Raw genomic sequence first — 23,667 nt, forward strand, 5'->3', positions numbered from 1 at the left:
TAGTTTTCTGACCGTAATAGCAGAAACATTACTATATTTATGATTGCTATTCTCAGTTACCAGAATGCCCAGTAGCTCAGTCATTTTGACATTAGAAACAGAAAGTGAGAATCACATTTAAAAATCACTGTTTCTATGATACAGTGACAGTATGAAGACCACCGACATCTAGTTTGCAGATATATCAGCTTGTCAATGACTTCACAAAATAAAGTACAATAGCCAGTATACTTACTATATGTATCCTAAAGCTGTTAAATAGAATAAAACCAGCTTCAGTTGCTAGGTTAGCTGAGTTTTTCAGGACTGATCACAATTATATACTTTTGCTATATTTTATTAATTATAAATAAAATACATATTTCTGCCTATTAGCTATTCTGTAAAATTGCTCTGTAAGGCTACTAAATATTGGCGCCTTCATCTCAGTGGTGTATATTTGTACAATGAGCTTAGGAACATTAACCACGTGAGAGTGACTAATTCAAAGATGAACAACGGAGCCCTTGTGTACCCAGAACAGCTGGCACTGCCTGTATTGTTTTAATCAAACTCTGAAGACAATCAGCTCGGGAAGGAATCTGAGAAAGTCCTTGTGCACAGGTATCATTTCCATGGGATAGGAGGATTATCCTAAGCTTAACACAAAAATTACTGTTTTCATATAGTTACTGAGGTGAAAAATATTGTTTGTGCAGAAGAAATGCACGTCATGTCTTCTACAGCTGACCAAGTCTCAAAAAGTTGCATTACGAGAGACAGACACATGAATGAGACAAAAAGACCAAGAACACAAGGCAACGGGACAATGATAATTTTCCAGAAATGGATGAACATCCCAGAGAAAAGTAGAATGAGACAGTCACACCTTTGATTCTTCAAAGATTGGGGAAAGGTGGTAGGGTAGCTAGTGCACATGCCCAACCTCGACCTCCTTCCAGAACCAGCCAAGTTCCCAGTAAAAATGCGAACACGTTTATAGAGTTTTGAGTAGTCAGATTAACAACAGGAATGGCTAGCTCCTCTTTTAATTTCTAAGATGAAAAATCTCGGGATGGTGTTGTTTTGCATTGTTAAATTTACCTCTGAACTTCTCTGTGGCCTTGATGATGAGTAACAGATCAGAGCTGCTGCAGAGATTAAGATCAAAGAAAAGGGGTGGTCACACTGCAACAATCTATGCCATCTTACATGGGCTGAGTGTGAAAATGAGGTTTGATTTAAGAACGGCACACAGACAAGCTCATCTTGCCCTTCCTCACTGAGACAACCACCTACTTCCATTTGCGAGGAGGCAAAGTGAATTTCAGGGTTCAGTGTGTTCTGCTGGATTTGCGTTATTTCCATGATGTCCTGATGACACATTCAGGTTTTTATCATTTAATTATGGATTACTTTGTGGCTGTTGATCAACTATGATACTGTACATCTCTACGCCAAATGTAAAAAATTTACTTTGTATTTGCAGCGTATCTTACTGATTTGTAATCTTACAGGTTTGTTATTTTACAGTTTTGTTACCTTACAGGTGACTTGTAACTCCGTTTGCATGGCATGGCTCTTTCAAAACATGGTATTCAAGCCCTAGGTGCTTTTTTGAATTAGGACAGTGACTGTTCTTTCTTTGCTAGTCTGCTCTATCTGCATTGTTATTCTAGCAGCAGGAATGAATCTGTGCAGAGGAATATGGATCTGAGGGAACAACAAACGAACAGACTGTTTGCAGTAGGTCAGCCTAAGGCTTCCATAACGGACACCCACACTTACTCCAACCCAATGGATTTGCAAACATAAAAAGTATTTTTACTCCACACGGTATCAGTGAAACTTCTGTCAGAAAAAAAAATAAAATTACTGACGTTTTTATAATTTACAAATACATTTTGGCAAAGACAAATACAAGTTGTATTTAGGAAACACCTCCATACCTCTGAGACAGCCAAGCTGCAGACAGGTTTAGGCTGACTAAATGCACCTCACCTCAGAGAGCACTGCATCACCATCAGATGAAGGAGACTATGTGTTGCATTTGTGTAGGCACATGTATCTAAAAGTGATTATGATGGCTATAGGGAGCTGGCATTATGTGTTGATCTTCTGAAGTCCTGCTGTCTTTTCCTTTTCCAAAACGTTCTGAGACCTCTTCAAGGCTTGCAAGACACAATGCTAAGCAATATGAGGTACCAGCAGTTATACCAAAGCCAGCTAAAACACGGAAACAGGGATTAAACGGCAGGAGATCACTGCCATTAAATGACTTCATTTTACTTTGACTTGCTATCTTATTTGTAACTATCCCTACAGTGACATACACTATCCTACGTGGCTGCTATCTGTACAGCTCCTTTAATGCCATTATTCTTAAAGCAGCATAAAAAGTATACTGGGCTGGCAGTATGCAGAGTAGACTTTTACTTCCAAATCCTCAGATTTAAGGATCTCTCTGACTCAGCTCCATAACTGCCATGGGGAATACCTCCAGGGCTAAAAATAAGAGAGGTGAGCCCCACAACATACAGCTCACTCTTTAGCTTTTCTTTGGTTTGCAGTCCGCACCTTCTCTTTCTTCCAAGGCCAAGCACGTTATAAAGTTCTTCCAACCCAACTGGAATGGTGAAAACGCCATCTACTTTCTCATGACAAAAATATTTTTTTAGATCTCATTCAGCTTACTGACCACGTGCACAGAAAGCAGACATAGTCATATCCTGAACAGCCACTGCTCCAAGTCAAATATAACGTGCTTGTATGTCATCCCCTCCAGAAATAATTCAGATAAAGGAACACATTAACACATATTCTCTATGTGTAGCTACAAGAGCTTGGCAGAAAGGCATGCTGAAACTAGGCTCCTTCTGGAGACATCACTGGAGACAAAATGTTTAAAATGTTTTTCTTACCTTGATCCTTGCCAAAAGCAAAGAGTATTTCTTGCACTTACTGCTACCCCGGCTAAAGACACCTGAGAATTTTGAGGCTTCCTGGAATGGAATCAGTGGCTGATACCACCTCCCATAATGGACACTCATATGCATGATGCTGACGGAATATTCTACCTTTGTCTCTAGCAGGGTCAGGGTTTGGTGATGTTTTGAAGCCCAGATATTGATATCCCAAATAAACACAAGTGCAAAAGTTGTTATTAACCATATAAATCCCTATTATTTTAAAATAATTTTAAATAGCGGGTGTTGTAGCCTAATTCTGTGATTTGTGGGCAACTACCTCCATTTGTTAGTTTCAATTCTCCTAGCTTCTGTGTCTTTTTAGTAAGGTATAGTATAAGATTAAAATAGAAGCACCTAAGGCTTTCTCATGTATTGCTCATTATTTCACATCCTCCCATACATGTTCACTTCTATCTTTAAACTAAGAGAGCTCCTTCTATTTCAAAACACTCTCAAATGAAAATATTTCTGTTCTTCTATTGCTCTTTTCTAGATCCTTCGAATTTCTATCATATCCGCTTTTGCTCACTTCATGTCAGAAACAGAAATCACGACAGATCAAAAATATTCCGATACTTAATGAAACAACATGCCTTTATGAGAACTACTTTTAACTTGTCATGCTTTTGCCCAGACGGGCAGGCTAAGCGTGCCTCAGTGAGTCTGAATTTCCTTCCTGACTAGCTGTGGTTAACTGGAAAACAAAGCCTGTGTTGAATAATTTTTGATTCCTTCTTAAGGTGAACCAGCCATACATATTTCTTCTATGCACATTTGATATTGTTTGAGGTTATATGATCATCTAGCTTTATTAGATAACAAATAATGAGTTCTGTAAACGGTGCATTGGCTCTCTCCAGACATCCTTTCCAAATAGTTAACTGAAGTCCTAGGCAAATCCTTCTGACATCCTGCTATCAATGTTATCTTATTCTGAAAGGAGAGCATTTGGAAGCTCTTTCCCCCTTTGATTCTTTTAACCAGATTACTTGCCATTTGAAAAAGCTGTATAGACACATTCCAAAATTTGCAAAGTATAGTTGACTCTGCAGTAGAAAACAAGTAAAAATATAGGGGTTTGCATGCAGGGATCTTCATATCTGGTAGTATCTAACGTTGCAGTTATTAGCATCTATTTACACTCTTTTGAAGACCTTCTTCCCCCTCCCCAGGAGTCTATAAATGTTCAGACCCTCAGAATCTCATCTAAGACACTGTGCTGGCATATGAAAAGCCATGAAACTTGTAGCCAATATCGCAATGAAACTAGAAGCACACTTCTTGAGATTTCTCTCTATTGCAAACACATGTAAAACTGATTTTGAACATAAGTAAGAATTTCTTTAGCCACTTAACTAGTCTTCTCTCAATAGGGAATTTTCTAGTCTGCCAGCTAAATAAGAGCACTCATATGTGAATTAAAACTACAAAATTGAGAAAACGACGCTTTCCTAACACCCTAGAATTAATGTTACTTGAAACCATGACTACATATGAAAGTGCATCTTTCTACCTACAATAGGAAAAAAGGTCAAAAAAATCACATTTCTTTTTATTTGTTTGGTCTGTAATTATCGGAAGATTATTTTTTTTTCCACTCAGGAAAAGAAAAGGCAAGCAACACATCTTCTTGAAGTGTTTACAGATGTTATACAAGACAAATCTGCAAGTAGACAAATAACAGCAAGCATTTTTTTTGCAGACTACTTTTAAAATATTCCTAACTTTGTGTCCACTATAAATCGCAGCAGGTGTGATATAACAGAGGAGATCTCAAGTGTGGAGTTTGCCACTTTAACCACCTTATTTAGCCAAGGAACTCCATGGGATTATTCAGAGCATTTAAGCAAAGAGTCAAATTTTCTCTACAGAGGGAAGTTAGGATTCTAACCTGAGGTATCTGGTCTAGTTCCTTGTACTAGACTTCGCGAATTGTCTACGACACACTAGGCTGGAAAACTCAACTCATCAGAAACAATCTTCAAGAAGATTGGATGAATGATCATGAAATCTCACCTGTATTTTGTGCAGGTAGAATTTTGATGTGAAGGATCTGGTGGATTAATTGTGATTCTTGGCGAGACCTGAGCTGATAGCAAAAATCCCGAAGCTAGGATAATAAGTGCTACAGCGGTACCTAAAAATACAGATAAAGAACAATGTGATATTTTTCTTCAGAGAGCATGAAATAATCCCCTATTGAACTGAACTATGCTTGGGAAAGCAAGGCACCTCATTACTATGCATACAGCATTCACTAAGGAGTTGTGATGAGAACCTAAGAAAAAAACCCTTTGCTACCTCCACATCTTAAATTAGTTTAGATGCTAAAGTGCATCAGGTTTAATATCCAGATATCAAATGAATAGGTTGAGACTTTTTTTTTAACGTGTGGAATTGAAGAATGCGTTAACAAACAGGTATTTTGGTGTAGAAAAAAATGCAGTAAAGGTAAAACTTAATAGTGACTTCAAAATCACCACACTTCTTCCCACTCCCACACCCATACTTGCAGGCTTTCCTGTAAAACAGAAAACAGCATCAGCTTTTTCATTGACTCTGCTTCCCTTTGTGAAAGGAAAGAAATTTGGCTTTTCACAAAAATGCCACCAAAAAGCCCAACGGCAATTTCTGATCTTGCTTCAAAGAGCACACACAACATTTGCCAGGAAGAAGTCCCCTCCCATCTATTTGCTCCTGTCTCCTCCCAAAAATTCCTTGTGTATGAGCTGGGCAAAATGATGAGAGGGAAGATGGCAAAAAAATGTTCACATTTTCTGCAACAGGCCATTACTAGAACATAACTCGGTTTTCCTACCTTATTTGTCACATGCACACACAACATGCTGTATCATTTTAATGAAAATTGATACACTTCACTAGTCATGACACCAGTGCAAGTAGCTCAAACTCAGACTTATAAAACCTTTACATCTTGCTACTTGATGAGGCATTGAGTTCTATGTTGTAGAAAATACCCTGTGTACCTGTTTCCATCCTCACTATTTATGTGGCATGTTTTGTTTGAGAGGTCACATATAACACGTATAGCCTGACCTGAAAATACAGAACTAGTAATAACTTTATTTACTAATTAGCTAGTTAGCTACTGATGATCTAGTAACATTATCCTTACCGTACGAAAGCAGACTCACAAACCACTAAAGCACATCCCAGTTGGAAGGCAGTATGCATTAGTGCAGTGATACAGCTTAATGGCTGAGGGCAAATGAAGGATACCGTGTTCAATTCCAAATACTCCTCATCATCCCTCTGCTGTGTGCGTTAGAAGCACGTAAGCAATTTTCTCAGAAATGCATCTGTGCGAACCTTTAGAAATGCAACCACCTTAAAACCCCTAACATATCATTCTGGTAATCTTTATGAAATGACACATTACCTGGCTTTTTGGGGGGAGGTGGGGTTTTTTTGGTGGGCGCAGGGCAGAGGGGATGTTTTGGCAGGTTTGGGGGTGGGTTTGATGGTGTTTTTAAAGAGAAAAGCAAGAGTTTACCTAGCAGGCAAACCCACCAAGTATGTGAAAAACTTTTTCTGAGGTATAAATAATATCTTCAGTAACAAGATCTGTGTAATAAAATTATTCATGAATGTGCCTGTGCAGCAGCCATGGTTAACAGGCATGAATATGCATGAACTGCAGATGACTGGACCACACATTTACCTGAACAAGGCAGCTAAGACCTTAAACTCAATCACAAGCTACATGTGGAGAAAGCACCTCACACACCATTAAATGTGATTTCAATTTATTCTGTACTTGTCTTTGTACTGGTATGGCTAGTAGGTACCTTGATAATCCCAGTTTTCAGGGCAGGCTGTATATCGCACTAGACTTGCTGTACTTTCAAAATGCCATAAACCAGACAGCAAATATCTTTAGACAGGGCTTATAATCTTATTTATATTCATTCCAAATACGCTTTGTCTGCCTTTTAAGTTAGCCAAATACACTAACACTCACTTCCAGTACCTCTGAAAATGTCTTATTCCTTTGGAAAAGTACTGAATACATAAATTTGGCAAATTAAGTTTATTCTATATTTTCATTCTGTGGGAAGTTTTTCTATGATGAACAAAACCATGTAATTACAGTACATCATTAGCTGATATTAAAAAAAAAAAAAAAAAAAAGAAGAAAATATCCTGAAGATATTTTAAATCCTCTCTTGTTACAAAAAGAGATACAAATTGGCCAATGTTCCAGTACCACCATGCTTCCAAACTGACAATTTCTGAAGAAGAAAAATGAAACCACAATAAAATGGATACTCCACTTGTCAAAATTCCTGCATGTTTCTCAATTAACAGCTTTGAAGAAATTAACTGAAGAAAAAGAGCAGAAGAACGATAAAGAAATGATGCCAAGATACAAAATGAATGGGAAAGTAAGAGGAATCAGTAACTGTAGGAGAGAAAAAAGTAACTGTAGTAAAGAGAACTAAAAAGGTGTGTGGGTTTTGGTTTGGTTTTTTTTCAGCAGAAGCAGTTTCCTGCAATTTTCCTAAGGCTTCTGGATCTATCAGAAAGGCTCAGTTTTTCAAAAGTTGCTAATATTTTTGAAAATACTAAAAATAAATCAAATTGAATGTAAATTAGCTCTTTAGCAAATGTTTTCAGAAAGCAGGAAAAGATGCGTTAAGTTTACAAAATTAAATTACAGTACGTTGGCTTTAATCAAAGTATTAATTTTACTATTTTTCTACAGCTTCATCTTGTAGGTTAGCATCTAACAAATATCAAATCGATTAACCTTTACCAAAAAACACCCCACACCCTTGCAGGAGCAGGCAAAGGAAGTAGTTTTCTTTTCATTTTGTGTAATGGGAGACTGGGGCATACCTGGCTTCTCCAAAGACCAGAGAAGCAGCTAGTAATAACTCAGTGTAAAAGTCAACAACCTCAGAAAAGCAAACCAAAGTACAGCAGTAAATACAAGTTTACCCCATGAGAAAACTCTTAATGGAAAACAAATCCACCAGCAGATTTAGTAATTATCTTTTTACTAAACAGCCCTCTTGCTAAGGAAAACGTACCATATCCACCACTACCTAAACTGAGGTGTCAAATGTTACATTAAAAAAATTTCTAAATTCTAAAAATTCTAAATAGTACAGACAGATGACATTTTATTTCATAACTGTCATCATTTGTATTTTCCTTAAGGAGGGACTGTATGATAAAGAACACAGCAAGCAGTGCAGGATGGGTCAAGTGACACTGCGGGCTGACAGCCAGCAAACAGCCACAGAAGAAAGACCATTTTTACCGATTACTTTGTCTCCCAACAGCATCAACAAATAAACCTTAACTGCGTTACGCTCCTTTGTTAGTTCTGTGTCTTATTTCTATATCCTCCTCTGTTCTACAACTAATATGCTTTGTAAGAGACATTTATATCTACATTTCAAATGTACAACCTTTGACTATGCTAACCAGGGCCAAAAAGCAAAGAGTTCTGTGATTGTATGAAAAGTCCACATGGGGATCACACCTATACAGCTGGGTCTAGAGAAGCAATAAACTCCTGAGGGGCTGGCCAGACATAGAAGGTTACTGGGGCCAGATATATAAATAAATATATACATACAAACACTGCATTCTAATAGCACGTAAAGAGAGGCAGCACCCAAGAACCAGGAGTACCAGTGCAGAGCCAGGACAGATCCACTTTGCGGAAAGACACGAAAACAGGCAAGTACCACAGGGAGATAAGGTATTGAGCATAGGGGATGGTACAGAACTGGGTCTTTCGCCTCTGAAACACTTGGCACTGGATGGAGATGCAGAACAACTTCTAGGGGAGATGTATTTTAACTGACCTGGAGGTAGACTGTGACGAAAGTAGCAATCTGAGATTTTTGTTCATTTTTTCAGATGAGGAATGTGCTTTTCCAAACTCCTCTGTCACAACCATATTTCTGAATTTAGATCATGGAAAATGCTTCAGGTTTCCTGACTCCAAATCAACAGTAACATACCAAACACACATTTATTATAACTTGGAATACTAAATCACCTCCAATCTATGTGTTTTAATTTACAGATTTGGGTAACTATCAAACAGACACAGCACTGTGCCGTCACCATTCTGCCTATGTAAATGCATCCAAATACTCTAAGTGTAGATTAACTCACAACCCTTGGGAACTGCAGATGGCCAGCAACTTGGCAGGTGGTCTCCCACGCTGCTGTGCTGCATTGACTAGAAGTTTGGATCCCTGACAGCAACAACAGAACAAAATATGGAGATATTAAACCTTCCCACTAAACACTTATTTCAAGAGAAGCAGGAACCGTTTCTCTTTTCCAAAGCCTGTTGTTGGAAACATCTGAACCTTTCAGACATTCAGCCAGAGGCAGGTACCGGTCACAGATCCCCTCAGCCAGAACGAGCATGTAACACAGGAGCAAACAAGGACTTACCAGGTAAGTGGCAGGATGCGGCTGAGCACAGGCAAGGCTGCTCACTCTGCCTTTTCCTGCTTCTAAGAGATGGCTACATGACGAGTTACGGTGTTTGGATATTTGGGCAAATTGTACAAATCTAGAATTCTGTCTTTTGGTATCTCATACAGAGATGAATTAAAATCAAATTAGTGTAGGTAAGATATTTATTGCATTGTATTTGAGATAACTACACAAAGGACTGCATTACTTTTTGAAAAGTGTTGCAATGGCTGTACGATACACTTGGTCCAGTAGTTCTTGATAAGATGTTCTGAATTCCAATTATTGAGCCAAAAACATGTTACGTATACACACATGAGATTTAAAATCTAACCAGCTGTGAAGTTCCAAGCATTTGATTACTTATACTGAAAAAAAACCCCATTAAAAAGCTAAATAAAAATGTTGCCAAACATGGCTTGAAGGAGAAACTACACATAAAAAAATAAGCTAAACCTCTCTTCTTAAAATTTGCCTTTAGCTGTGGTACTATCCTACTAGCCTTGAAATATGATTTCAGGGAGAAGATGTGGTCAACACTGTTATTTTAAAGAGGACTACTTTGAACAAAAGAGCACTTGAAAGTTTATTTTCATTTTAACAATTATGAGGGAAAATACAATACAATAATTAAACACTCACCTGTTAAGCTACCAAGCGTAAGTTTCCGGCGACCCATTCTTTCAACGAGCCAGACTCCCACCAGAGTGAAAATGAAGTTTATAAATGCTGTCAGTGCAGCCAGCCAGATTGCAAGCCTGTCATCTTCAACTCCTGACATCTGCAAAATGGTAGCGCTGTAGTACCTGCAAGCAGAGGGAGAGACAAATACAAACACTGCTGATTTCAATTTGGCTCATGCCAAGTTTCTGATTTTAAACCAAAAAAGATCACAACAAATACCAAGAAGTGTGACCTCCTGCATAATGCAGCCACAGACTGACACCCAGTTACCCTGGGAAATCAGGCATAGCCAAGGCATAACTTGCACTTGACTGAAGTTTTGACTGGAGAACATCAAGAAACCAATTACAATTCTCTTGGCTGTTTATATTTTCAACAGTCAACCCTATTCTGCTAGAAATGGGCTTTGCATTTTTAATTTAAAAGAATCCCGCTTTCAAATCCAGCCACTGCTTTGTGCTCTATCTTTTTTTCTGCCAAAACCTGTGTGATTTTAGCACTCTCTGTACTGTCTAGGGAAAGATAGTTCAAAAATCAAATACATTTTCACTCCCATTAAAGGTCACACAGAACTAATCTAGGGCATCCAACATGTTGCAAGTGAGACTCGCAACCTCCTGGGTTTAGGTCTTGCAGTTTTATTTCCCCGGCACTGAAGTGCCCCAAACTCACTCTTTTATATTACTTTCATCTTAACCAGAACACGATTGCTTTGAAACGCCTTAGCACCATGTTGCAGGGATGTGAATCTGTACCCAACAGCAGCTTTTGCCAGAATTTGACAGAATTTTCTACTTCTCTCTAAAAGGAAATACAATTCCACACAAACAGTAACTCATAAATAAATCAACTGAGCAAAATGAAAAGGGAAGAAAAAGGAAGCCTGCTGCCATTTTTCACAGAGACCAAATGAACACAGATATTGTGCCTGTGTTCTCAGGGAGAGCTAAATAAACCTTCAAGAAAACACCTGAGCAGTTTTGTTCATGCTGTAGAAGAACTTTTCATCTTGTACTTAATTTGTGCTGACTGAAATACTGGATATTCAAGCCCCCAGTTCCCTAGCAGCCCACAGGCTACCACACAGTAAAACAGCCATCAAAAATGTCAAAGCTCAATTTTCCCCACCCCCTCTCTGGTCAAAATGCCGCTTGATTCAAATGTCCCCTTGTTGACTTAATGCCCAGATAAGTTCAGAAATTTCAGTGGCCCACGTTTTTCTATTCTAAGCATAAAACACTTTTTATTTCAAATCAATAATCCATAATAATCTGCCTGCCCATTAGTGACTGCGATGCCTTGTCCAGGCTCACTTCATCTGTAAGAGCTGTACACTCTGAGACCCTGGAAAGGGTGCGAATCTTGGAGAGATGAAGATTCATAAAGCGTAGACATCATCTGAACTAAAAGGCTAGTGTTAATACGTCCTTGCTTCTTAAGGCTCTCCAAATTAAACCGCTAACTGCTTGTCAAACCTGACATCGTACTGCACTATTCTAATCACGAAAATCGCTCTCTGATCTCCCAATACACCTCTATTTTTCTTGTTAAGGGTAGGAAAATAACAATAAATATCAAGTCTTGGCCTGCTGTCACCTACCATGAAACTCCCATTTACTTTCACCAGACAAGGCTTCAGGAAGCCACGTTTAACTCCACACATCTAAATCTTCTCAAAATCCAATTCAACTGGGAAGTCAGAAATTGCCAGCTGTCAGCAGCAATGTATAGCCTACATAAAAGCACATAGATGTCTACTGTCTGATATACACAAACAGGCACCTTCTGCCCCCAGCATTCCTTCTGGTTGCTTATTGCACTCCCTGGTTATATATTTTCTCAACTAGAAGCTTACTGTTCATCCATAAATAAACAACATATTTCATTTCTCTGGAAAACAAACCAGGGAAATTTAGACCCTGCAAATCCAAATACCAAGCTACCAAAGGCTGGGTGCTGGGCAGCGACGTTCATGTTTATTAGGGTATAGCAATGTAGTTTCAAAAATGCATAAGAATTGCATAGATTATGATAACTACTAAACATATTTGCTAATGTTTACCTATTTTAGTATGCCCATTATTTATACCAACATGTGCAGCGCTAACTGTCTATTAATGTAACAAGATGACAGGTCTTTTTAATTTCCTCCTGACAAGGAAAGAACTATGTGGCAGAAAAAGGTCAAGTTCTGATATTATACAGCCATAGTGACTACTGCAGCTCCTGCAGGGAATGCAGTTTTAGTGACAAAGTTGTGTAGTCCTAGCTTATTTTCTAAAATGTAAAGAAAATTACAAAATCACATGTGTATCCTTGGAATTTCTAAGCAAGTACTGTGTCTTAGAAAGCAAATAAATACAGACAAAGCCACATAAAGCAACTGAGTCAGACATATACAGAAAGATTTTACCATTGATCATTTCTGAGGACATCAAAACTATGAAGTTGTTCTATCAAGAATTGCTGTACATTGAAAAAAATGGAAACATTTTCACATTCAAGAATCCTCGGACTAATCCTTTGACTATATACTGAAAATGCATAGTACTGGAGGAAATGAAGCACCCCCAAACCCTTTCCTTCCTCTTCTCCTTTAAAGAGCCAGGGTTTTTTTTAAAGCAACGATATCCAAAGTTTAAAGAAAAGGAAAATTCCCCCTGCCCCCCTTCAAGCACGTCTTAAAGACAATTCTAGATGCATCAGGATTCCCAGGTTAGCTCATTCAGCAGCAGAAAAGCAGCCCACCGTGGCAGGCTTTGTAGCTCTTAAATGAAAAAAATCAATGCCTGTCGATAAGGTGCCATCACAGCTTGGAGTGCCCCCGTCTTTCACAAGGGGCTGCTCCAGTCTATCCTTTATAGCAAGTCTACTCCAACAAACCTTCTCTCTAAGACCATCAGCCTTTTTGGACAGAATCTGTAATTCTTGTAAAAGTAATGAAGAAATCTAAGCAACTCAGAGGTACCATTCAACGTCTTGAAAACATTTACATTTTGGCTTTTAAGAAAACAAAAAGAGAGTACTCTGGCACTGCTTTGCCATGGGTTTGTTAACATTTCCTAGCACAATACTTTGGGAATCAATGTCCAATTGCTCGACCTTCTCAGTCCAACAAAATCAGTCTCTAGAGATAACAAAACCCTCTATCTTTTTTTCTTAACTCAACTGAAATAACACAAAGTAAAATGGCAAGTAGTGCAATAGCCAAGAAGCGAATGATTAAATATTGATGGAAATTTAAAATGGTGCAATTTTGACAGATTTACATGCTTTTTTTCTGCAGCTGTGCATGAACAAAGATCCTCTCCTTGTGCTTTATCAGTTTATTATGTGTTATCAATTATTGGACTAAGACAGACGAAAGTAATCATAACAAAACATGCTCCACATTCACAAAATTGCATTTCGTTTACACCTTCAACCTGTTTCTCTGTTCCTTTAGGAATTACTAAAGCTTATTCTCATCAAGTTTGATGATTTGCAGCATGGGACCTGCATTAGATCCATCCCGGCTGGGGTCTTGCAGCGTTACCCAGCCAAGACACCGAGGGCACTACAGCGTCCCTGGCCCCGACCAGCAGGGCTGTCACACCGAGGGAAGCCCGGTCACAACCTCCTCCTGCCTGTAGCTGCAACTAGTGTGACTCGTGCTGCAAAGCATAAGATAAAGCATAGTTATTTTAAAAACGTAACTGTTACAGCCTATATACACATGGAATATAGAGTCTTCTCCCCCCAGCTGACTTTTACAGTTCAGCGAAAGGTTCAGGTGAGAAGCAGCAAGTCCGTGTTTTCAGGGACAGACTCCTGCAGGCTGGCCGCGGTGCCATCTATCAAGCCAGACAGCTGCATCACTATGAGACTATTCCAATGCCAAGCAGGAAGCTGGACCATTTAGACAGATACCACCTTGTAAACCAAAATCAGAGGGAGTGATACTAATTCAAATTTCACATTGATTCAAACAAACGTAGCCCACTCAACTTACAAGTCTTCTAATTTGTTTCATGTTTCCCTTTTTTTGCAAACTATCCCACATCCCTGTAAATACAATTCTAACGTTCTCCAAGAGACCTTGTTGTTCTGACACACTCTTTGAATATGTACATTATGACAACAGTGAGGAGAACAGGCTAAGCCATCCTTCACATTTCATCTTCGGGTGATTCATCTTGCTAACCTGAACAGCAACAGCCTGACAAACGGGATTGCCATGGTGTGGAATACAGAACCTCTGCAGCGACACACCGCTCGGTGGTGGCTGGCTTCGCTTGCCACGTCGCGCTTGCTGCAGGAGGAGGGCTTGGGGAAGGAGCCCCTGCTCCTACATACAGCTCCTGAATCATTCCATCTACTCAAAGGCCTGACGTGCATTTGCCATGATATACTTTTGCTAAGAACTGAAAATGAATTTGCATAATAGTCCTGTTGCTTCAAACTGGTTTTAATCCTGTAGAGACAAACACACCTTCCTCTTTAGTCTTTTGTTTGCAGCTTGCACACAGCAATCTTATCATGTCTGGCATTTCTGAAGCTTCAGAGGTGCTGAAGGAACAAGAAGCACAAGCCACCTCTTGCCAGCCAGCTAAGCACCACGCAGCTGCTTGCTCGCTTCCCCCTGCCCCCCATGGGATGGGGGAGATAATTGGAAAAAGGTAAAACCCGTGGGTTGAGATAAGAGCAGTTTAATAACTGAAATAAACTAATACTAATAATAACAATAACAATGATAATGAAGAGGAGAGGGAAAGAGAGGAATAAAACCCAAAGGAAAAAAACCCAAGTGATGCACAATGCAACTGCTCACCACCAGCTGACCGATGCCCAGTCAGTCCCTGAGCAGTGATTGCCCCCCACCCCCAGCCAGCTCCCCCCAGTTTATATACTGGGCATGACATTCTATGGTATGGAATATCCCTTTAGCTAGTTCGGGCCAGCCGTCCTGGCTGTGCTCCCTCCTGGCTTCTTGCGCACCTCCTCACCAGCAGAGCACGGGAAACGGCAAAGTCCTTGACGCAGGGTGAGCACTACTTAGCAACACCTAAAACATCAGCGTGTCGTCAACACGATTCTCATGCTGAATCCAAAGCCCAGCACTGTACCAGCTGCTAAGGAGAAAACTAACTCTATCCCAGCCGAAACCAGGACACCAGGAAACTCCTGTTGGTATTATCACTGCTGGAAGGAGGCCAGGCACGTTGAGTAACTGCAGTTTACTGAAACACGGACAATACAAGCTTCAGAACACTACGGGCCTGCAGAATTACCATGGCTTCATCAATACGTCACACTGTGGCAACTCAGCTGTGCAGATGAACTCACAGTATCAGAAGGAGGAAGCAAAAGCAGCATATGGGAAATTAGATGCCAAAGTACTGGAAACGAAAACAAGATAGAAAGAAGTTGATATATCTGGAAGGAGCCAAAGACAGCAGATGCTCCAGGTGTAAAGGCACTCGGACAGAAGAGATGCTATGGCCCTGCTAAACACCACATGGAGCCTGGGGCAGGGAAACAGGCACATTGGCAAAGTGTGTAGAATCAGCGAAGTATAAATATCCCTCGGTTAGACTTGTTTGAACTGACTGCAGAGCAATATAGCAGCATTTGATGATATAATTGGAGTGTGGGGTAATGTGGTTCAACTTCCCAGCTTCACGTTCTGCAAACCACAGTGATAAGGACATGCGGTAGTTTCCACTTGCAGAGGTTGCATTCAGAGGCACCACGGACACCGATTTGGAGACCTGGGCAGTTACTGAAACTCAGCTGCCTCCCTGTCTACCCCTCCAATCATGTCTGCCTAATCTCTTACCTTGCTTTTTAACAATCCTGCTTGAGCAGGTAAATTGGATCAGATGACCTCTAAAGGTCCCTTCCCACCTCAACCAGTCTGTGATTCTGTGAAACACAAATTTGATTGCCTCCTTTCTGAACCCCTGTAATATAAATTAGTAATATTAATATCAACAGTAGCACCAATATTATGGAATATCTGAGCATAGGCCTACATTTCAAAGGGAATTGCCTTTGCCAGACAATCTCCATCAGCTATGGATAATGAAAATGGAAAGTTACAGCAAGGATAAGAACTAACCTTACCTTTGACATTAAAGATATAATAAAAGTTGATCACAAAAACTGTAAAAATCCCTTTCTTCACTATGATTCAGCATCAGTCCCAGGACTATCAATCACATTAGTCAGTTTACAGCCTTTAGATTCCTTAAAAAATTAAAACCTTAAAATCATGAACTGTTAGGTTGATAAAGGGAATATTGAACAACCTCAACCACCTCCAAAAGCCCACAGTGACGGACAGGGCAAACCTGTCCAGCCAAAAGACTTACACCAGGCCTTGTATGGCTCTCTCACAGTCTCTGCTCTCCTCCAATCCAACTGGATTGTAAACTTTTTTAGTCACCTTTTCAATTCACTTTTGCTAATTAAACAAACAGCCTCTTGATTGAAATCACATGACTTAATTGCTTTCTCCTTTAGCATGTCTACCACCTTCCTTCAACTCCTGTTTTGAAAATGCACCTCATCACCCAGACTTGCGCCCTGCTGCAGACTGGCAGCACCCAACCCAACTCGGTTAGCTTGTCTCAAGGTTCTGCTCTGCACCAGACCGCTCCAGTGTCGGGCCCTCCTGCAGGACACCCCACTGTTCTCTAAAATGGTAACAGTTACTATGGTTCAAAAATATCAGTAAACATGGTTCTATCTTCCGCATTTAAAAAATCACAGAGAATGTGAACAATGATACTTACACACACAAAAATTTATATTTAAATATACATGGCTCTGCAATTATATACGCGCACAATCTTTGTGGCTAATATAATCCTGTTACAGGCGATGAATCTTGTTTTGTTTCACATGATGAATCGCTTCAGCAAGGCAGCAGGAGACATTTTGTCAAATCTACTCTTGTCTTACAAAAGATACTTAATAATTTGAATCGATTATAAGAAGTTGCTGTTTGTGCACGTCAGTGGCTGGCAGAGATCAGACACGCCTGTATGAAAACGTACAAACAAAAGATGTCCATCTTTCCACTGGACATCAACAGGACCCTTCCAGCTCATTAGCTCCTCCAGCTCTGTTTAGGCCTAGTGGATACACGTACCATTATTTTCAGATTAAGAGGACAAAATAGCTAAGAACGACATGCCTGAAATCTTGCTAAAGCCCACCAATCCATAGCAGATTCTGCTGCATTATAGGGCTCCCATTTAAGACCAACAGTTGAATATTCTTTCCCATACTTCTATTTTTGAAGTCCTGAGGAGCTCTCTAAGGAAAAGGTTGCTGTATCATCTCAAAGTCTACACTGGATTTTTCAAAATGAGTGCCTGAAAGGCAGCCTGGGGGACTGCCACTGTCTGCTTACCTACTGTAATTATACCTTCAAATTCCCCATTTAGCAGTAATGATGTATTGTGTTATAAACGCTTTCAGCATAGAGTCAAATGAGACTGTGAATGCCATTTATTACAATCAGTGTATTTTGATAATAAAAAAACCTCAGCATTTGGTACTGTTTGACAGGTAACTCTATACACCTGTATACAGTGAGTGTATACATATATATATATATTCTGTATACAGTAGGTTCTCTGATTCACCACGTTATCCATGTGCACGGCACATTAAAAGGTTTTAAGGATTACCATTTCACTATGTTAAGAAAACATGGGAATTTTTTTAGTGTCCAAAGAGAATAAATTCTATAGCTATTACGCAAAGTAAGTGTACCAGTGTCTGAAAAGGGTTTAAAAATACCTTTAAAGGCTTAAGAACACCAAGATACACAAAGAAATTCACTTCACTAATTTAATGGGATACTGTCACACAGCTGTTGGGTCATTTGAAAATACTGTTGCAGTATCTGCTGTGAGATTGGAGAAAAATTCCTTTTTTTTTTTTTTTATTTTATTTATTTGCTTTGCACCAGATACATCTTTGTACACAGCCAGAGTGCTTTTCATGCTCAGTCATTGCTCCTGCTTATTTAGGTCCTTCACAGGTATCTCCTGAAACTATGGGGGAGGGAAATTGTTTTCTTCTTCATAACGGAAAAATGGTTAAATACAAGGAGAAATTAGAACTACTATTTAGAAGGAAAAAAAAAAAAAAGGCAGAAAAATAAGACCAAACTCCTACATAAGTCTGTAACAGACCAAGTGCGCTGTAGATGCAAGAACACAACCCTGTAGTTAAATCCACTGAAGAAGTAGGTTGAATTTAGCTGGAGATTTAAACTGAATTTCCAGGAAGAGCTGGAAATTAAATGAAAGCTCTGGGACAAACAAAGTCTTGACCATCCTGCTCTTCCCAAAACAGAGATGCAGTTTCCAGCACAGAACATCACAGTCCATAACACCTATATGCTTAGCAGTGCAAAAAAACCCAAAGTAATGTCCACTTTTTCACCTTGTCTTCAGTGTCTTCACTCGATATGTCAGCGCTTAACTCCCCAACAGAACCTTTATGAAAGAAAATCACCACCATCATCGCTATTTTATAAATGGAGACCACTGAGGCTTTTGGGAAGAGGAGGAAGATCGATGACTATTTGCAGTTGTCCACCAGTACTACCTGCAGCAGAGTAAAGACACTCCAGAGTCTCACTGCAGGTAAGTGCTCTCTGCAAATTAGTAAGTATAAAAGCAGGGAAAGAAAATGCCCCAGGTGTTTCACAAAATATACCTTCTTCCATTATTCATTTATTCTGACAACTTCAGTTTAATTTAAATTATGCATAATATTCCAGGGTATTCTAATGCTGGAAAGCACTAATGCCTGCCATAAGCTGTTTGGGATTAAAAAAAAATATGAAATCAGTCTTCATTAAAATCAATAGACTTGCTAAATGTATATAGCATTTAAAAAAACCCCAAATCAAACTAGCCCCTTTGTTTAAGTCAAGGCTAGTGGCAAACAAAGGGGCTATATACACTACAGTCTCACTATAAAACCCAGAAGTTAGCAAGCTGGGAGTAATGGGATCTCAAAGGTAATGGGGGGGGGGGGGGGGGGAAACAACAAAAAACCCCAAAAAACCCACAGGCTTTCTTTTGAACTTTGTTCACAGATGCTTTCTGAAGAAAAAGCTAGCTTCTGTGCTAAATATTTATCTTTTGGGAAAAAATATACTACTTGTAATTTTTGGTTATGAATAACAAAAAAGATAACATCACCATTTAACCCTCACCTTTCCATCCATGGTTTAGTATCCGAATGGAGACAAGTTAAATGTCTCAAACTTCTCTCCCAGGCAGGCAGAAGAAAAATTGTATGTTAATAAACGCACTATGCAGTGTTTAAAAAAAAAAAGAAGTAATTTCAGTACTCCTTACAGGATCTGGTCTTTCAGTCACTTTTCAGTTAAGAAAAAAAAAAAAAAAAAAGGATTTTTTTCTTGTACAGCAAGGCAAAGTGTTACTCATTGTGAACAGCACTTCTTTTCAGATAGCACATCTTCAAAATACTGCACCTCCAGCTCTCTTATTCACCCCAGCAGGGTCAGATTCCCTACTTATGCTGTGGGAGCTTTATGTAGGACACCTTTGAGTAACCCTGTTGGTGGAACTTCCTGTGGAAACCATTTCACATTTTATTACACAGCACTGAAATAACTGCCTAAAGGTACCATACTGTCAACCTACCACTGCAGCACCTGAGCTTTGCTCACATTTTTTCTAATTATAAACATATGACAAATACGTATGTATTTAGAATAACAATTTCAATATATACAAATGGAACTACATAAAAATGTCAGTTTAAAAATAGTCCTTTCTATGGCCAAGATACATGACTCAATCCTGAGAGCACTAGCCCCACCATTCCCTTAGCAACAAATTCATTAATACACACACGTAGAAAGACATAAGCATTGCACCACTACTTGGGAGAGTGCAGTTTGTTCAGAGAATTAGATAGGACTAATTTCATAAATGATACTTCTTAACATTTTCTGCCAATTCTTCAAATACCATGGTACTGTATAGATCAGAGATGGTACTGCATCCACACAGAGAAGATAGGTTGTATGTACTTAGAATTGCAGAATACTCATTAAATAAATGAATCTTACAGCCACAAATCTGCAAAAGCCCTGATTTGGCCTTTGATGATATAATGAAATATGACACAATCTTTACAGTTCTTTACTGATAATTTATTCCGTTACTGATTCCTGATTTCTGCTCACTTATCCCTGTGGTGGGATAAGCCCCCATGCTCAGACTAGCTCCTGCCCTTTTTCCACTCTCCCAGAAGCTCCGTCAGGCTCCTGCTCTCTTATCAACCCACCATTTTACTACTTGCACAGAGTACATTACTGCTGATATATCCTCATTTCTGAATGTTCCATCTTGCAATCCTGCTATTCACTTGACAACTTGTAAAAGCTTTAATTTAAAAAACAAACACCACCCCTAACCCAACGAAAAAAACCCCACCATCCCACTTCTTTACTCCTCCAATTCTTGTAGTTTCAAGTAAGGGGTACCTTATGAAAGCTCAGCAGCTAAGCTCAGGAGACTAGATTTCAAAAGAAAAATACTTTCTTCCATGAAACTACACTGTCTTCCTGTACTAAAATGAGTAAGTCCACTTACAGACAACATGCCATTATTAACGTAAAAGTTTATAGAGTTTTAAATGTTCACACCAGATCTTTGTAAATCTCCCAAACCTGTAACTATCTTACTAAAAATTCAGTCTTCCACATACAGAATTTATTTCCATATTGAAGTTATACAAATGATCAAAATAATTTGTCTATGGCATATAAAAACTAGTTAATATTCCAGTGACACTACAAGTATTAATTCATATGTGAAATCTGATTAACATTCTTTCCTTTTCAATTTTAATTACACGATGTTGCATTAATAATGTTTATCTTGCCCAGCTTAGCATTTGTAGAGCTCAACTCATGAGAATGATTGCAACGAATTCTTGCTAGGAATCCACAAAATTGGTCTAAAACAATGAAAAGGTCAGCGTAGTATCTTCTGATCACCAAGAAAAAATTAACAGAGACATAATAAAGTCTTTGTGGCTATCAAGCTATATATTTATTTATTTAAAGATACTGATTTCCTAAGAACTTTTAAATGTCTTGCCCATTTTGCAGAACTCAGTCATTAATTGCTGTATCAAGCCTCACTGAACTGCATGCTATTTTAAAATGTCGATTTTAAAACCTAGGAAGCCCACAGCTGCCCTCCAGCTTCCTTCCAACTTGTCACAGTTACCACAGCCAGGTGGCCAGAGACAACATTGCTCTTAAGAATGGAGCAGCTCAGAACCAAGAGAAAGCCCTCTACTGCCTTAAAGGCTTTGGGGGTTTTGGATCAGGTTTCAATTACTTGCACACAACATTCCAGTTCCTCCAGAGTAAGTGTCAGGCCAGACAACGAGCTGCACTTCTGGGAAAAGCAAGAGGATGCACAAAGGAAAAAACTAATTTAACCAGAAGGTAGGCTACTGAGATGATGGACTGTCAAGGGATTCCAGTTATGAAAAGAAAAAAAAAAATAGCAAAAGATATAACCAATATCAGAAAATATTGCTGGGTTGGACAAAGGACAGCACAAATGAGCAAGTCTACAGTTAACAACTCAGTGAGGAAAAATTCATCCGCAAGGTAAGTGAAGTTGACAAAGTCCCCGGCACAAGGTGCAGGACAGCAGCACGCAAGCACCCAGCGATGCAGCCAGTGCTGTGCCGCAGAAGCCTTTAGCATCACTCTGTTGTTAGGTAGGAGCTCTTAAAGCCACTGTGATGACCCTAACTTCTACATCCAATGATGCTGGAATAAATGGTGGAAGCCTGCTTTAAGAACGTTGCAGTAAATAAACACTTACTTCTCATTCTGAATTAGTCTATTACAGCACCACACACACACACACACAATTCTACTGGCACCAATCCCACAGTCATTCAGGGAAAACACCGTGATAAGCAACGAAGAGTAACAGCACGCATATGTGCATACGAGTACACCATAACTGCAGTCACTACTGGGCACAATGCCCCCGCTACTAACAATTCTAAGCATATGTCCTATGTAAGAAAAAAAAAAAAAAAGTTCTGGAAAATAACTGGCACAGAAGTCTTCCCTAGGCTCAAATGCACAGATGCACCCATATTAACAACAGTAATTTCAGGACTGTTTAAAAAACAAACCCAAAAGAGTAATTCTGGAGTGACACCATCTGAGGTCATTATTGCTGATGGCAGATGAGATCCTTTTTCTTGGAGTACTGGGTTTGGCAAATATCCTAAGCTGACAACTTCAACTGACCGTTCTAAATCTGCATTCAGGAATTTATATTTTTAGATGTTTCTGGCACCAAATACCAAGAAATGGCAACTGTTCAGTGTGTTTCAAATTCATGCCGCTCATTTGTGGTGCTTTAATTGAGATTTCCAAATCCAATCTCAGGTTTTAATATTCATACAATCAAACATCACCCTTGCAATATATTTCAGACATACACTGCACACAGACTAGATCTCAACAGACTTGTATTTTCTGCTTCCTTAGAAAAGAAAATTAATTGCACAGCAAACCTAAATGCCTGCAGTGTGAATATTAATTTGGCAGTCTGCTTCTATGACACACAGTCTTTTCTGTTGTCTTTCATCCCATCTGTTCCAGCAAAGACAGGAAAAAATCATGGCGGACCCAATAAGTATCTTTGAGTGGTATCACTAACATACACAGATTTCTTTCCTTTCACGTTCAGGACAGGTAAAACCACAGTAGTAATGTTAACATAGCTTATAAATGACAATCAGAAAACCAAAGAGTTTGATTCCTGGTTTCAAAATGATTGATCTACCTGAAGGCAGCACCTAGCTGTTGCTTTTGAAATTTCCTCTTTACCTTCTACAGTAAAAATTGCCTGAACAGCCTGGTTCTTTGCCTCTCACTTACCACAAAGTAATCTGCCAGCACCACAAGTAGGCATTTCTGCTTTTCTGCCAATAAACAAAGTATCAGTCTCAGGTTCTGATGCTCTAACCCGAGATTCTCAAGTTAGACCTCATCCTACCCATGTTGTTTTGCTCCATGCCCTGAAAATGCTTTGTGGAGATGCTCTGCTTACAGCAGAAGTGAGAACAACTGCGTTCTAATTCCCAGTCCAAAAAGTTTAACGCAAAAATGTAACACCATCAGCTGGAAAGACCTAGAACAAGCTTTTAGTACCAAACCTGGAGAATCACTTGCACAAGCTGAGCTCCTTTCAAGAAGTGTGCCTCACCTGGGGCACTGGGTACCTGAATCACCAAGACCTACCGTACCCTAAGGTGACCTTCTGACTTCTTTTGATGGAGACCTATCCTAGGTTGGACACCTCACTCTAGAAAGAGATTCATGGCTGAAAATGGAAGAGGTGGCAGGTATCACCCTGCTCTAGAGGGACTATTTCTCCCCTTGCCACGTCCTACAGCATGGCTTGCTGGTTCTCTGACCACGTCACTGACCTTTGTGATTCCCCTGCACAGACACCTCGGTCCACTCGCGTTCTGTGTGAAC

General features: G+C 39.4%; 1 protein-coding gene across 2 annotated transcripts in view; it reads right to left on the reverse strand.

Annotated features, from left to right (window-relative positions):
* SLC2A13 (solute carrier family 2 member 13) overlaps window positions 1–23,667 on the reverse strand; it is a 169,381-nt gene that overhangs the window by 39,630 nt on the left and 106,084 nt on the right. For both annotated transcript variants that reach the window (XM_040594200.1, XM_040594199.1), the window contains exons 5-6: window positions 10,059–10,222; window positions 4,965–5,085 (exon numbers count right to left, since the gene is read on the reverse strand). In XM_040594200.1, coding sequence (XP_040450134.1) covers window positions 4,965–5,085; window positions 10,059–10,222 — 285 coding nt within the window. The remainder of the gene's footprint in view (window positions 1–4,964; window positions 5,086–10,058; window positions 10,223–23,667) is intronic.

Source organism: Falco naumanni, chromosome 5, assembly GCF_017639655.2.
Source record: "Falco naumanni isolate bFalNau1 chromosome 5, bFalNau1.pat, whole genome shotgun sequence".
Taxonomy (NCBI): domain Eukaryota; kingdom Metazoa; phylum Chordata; class Aves; order Falconiformes; family Falconidae; genus Falco; species Falco naumanni.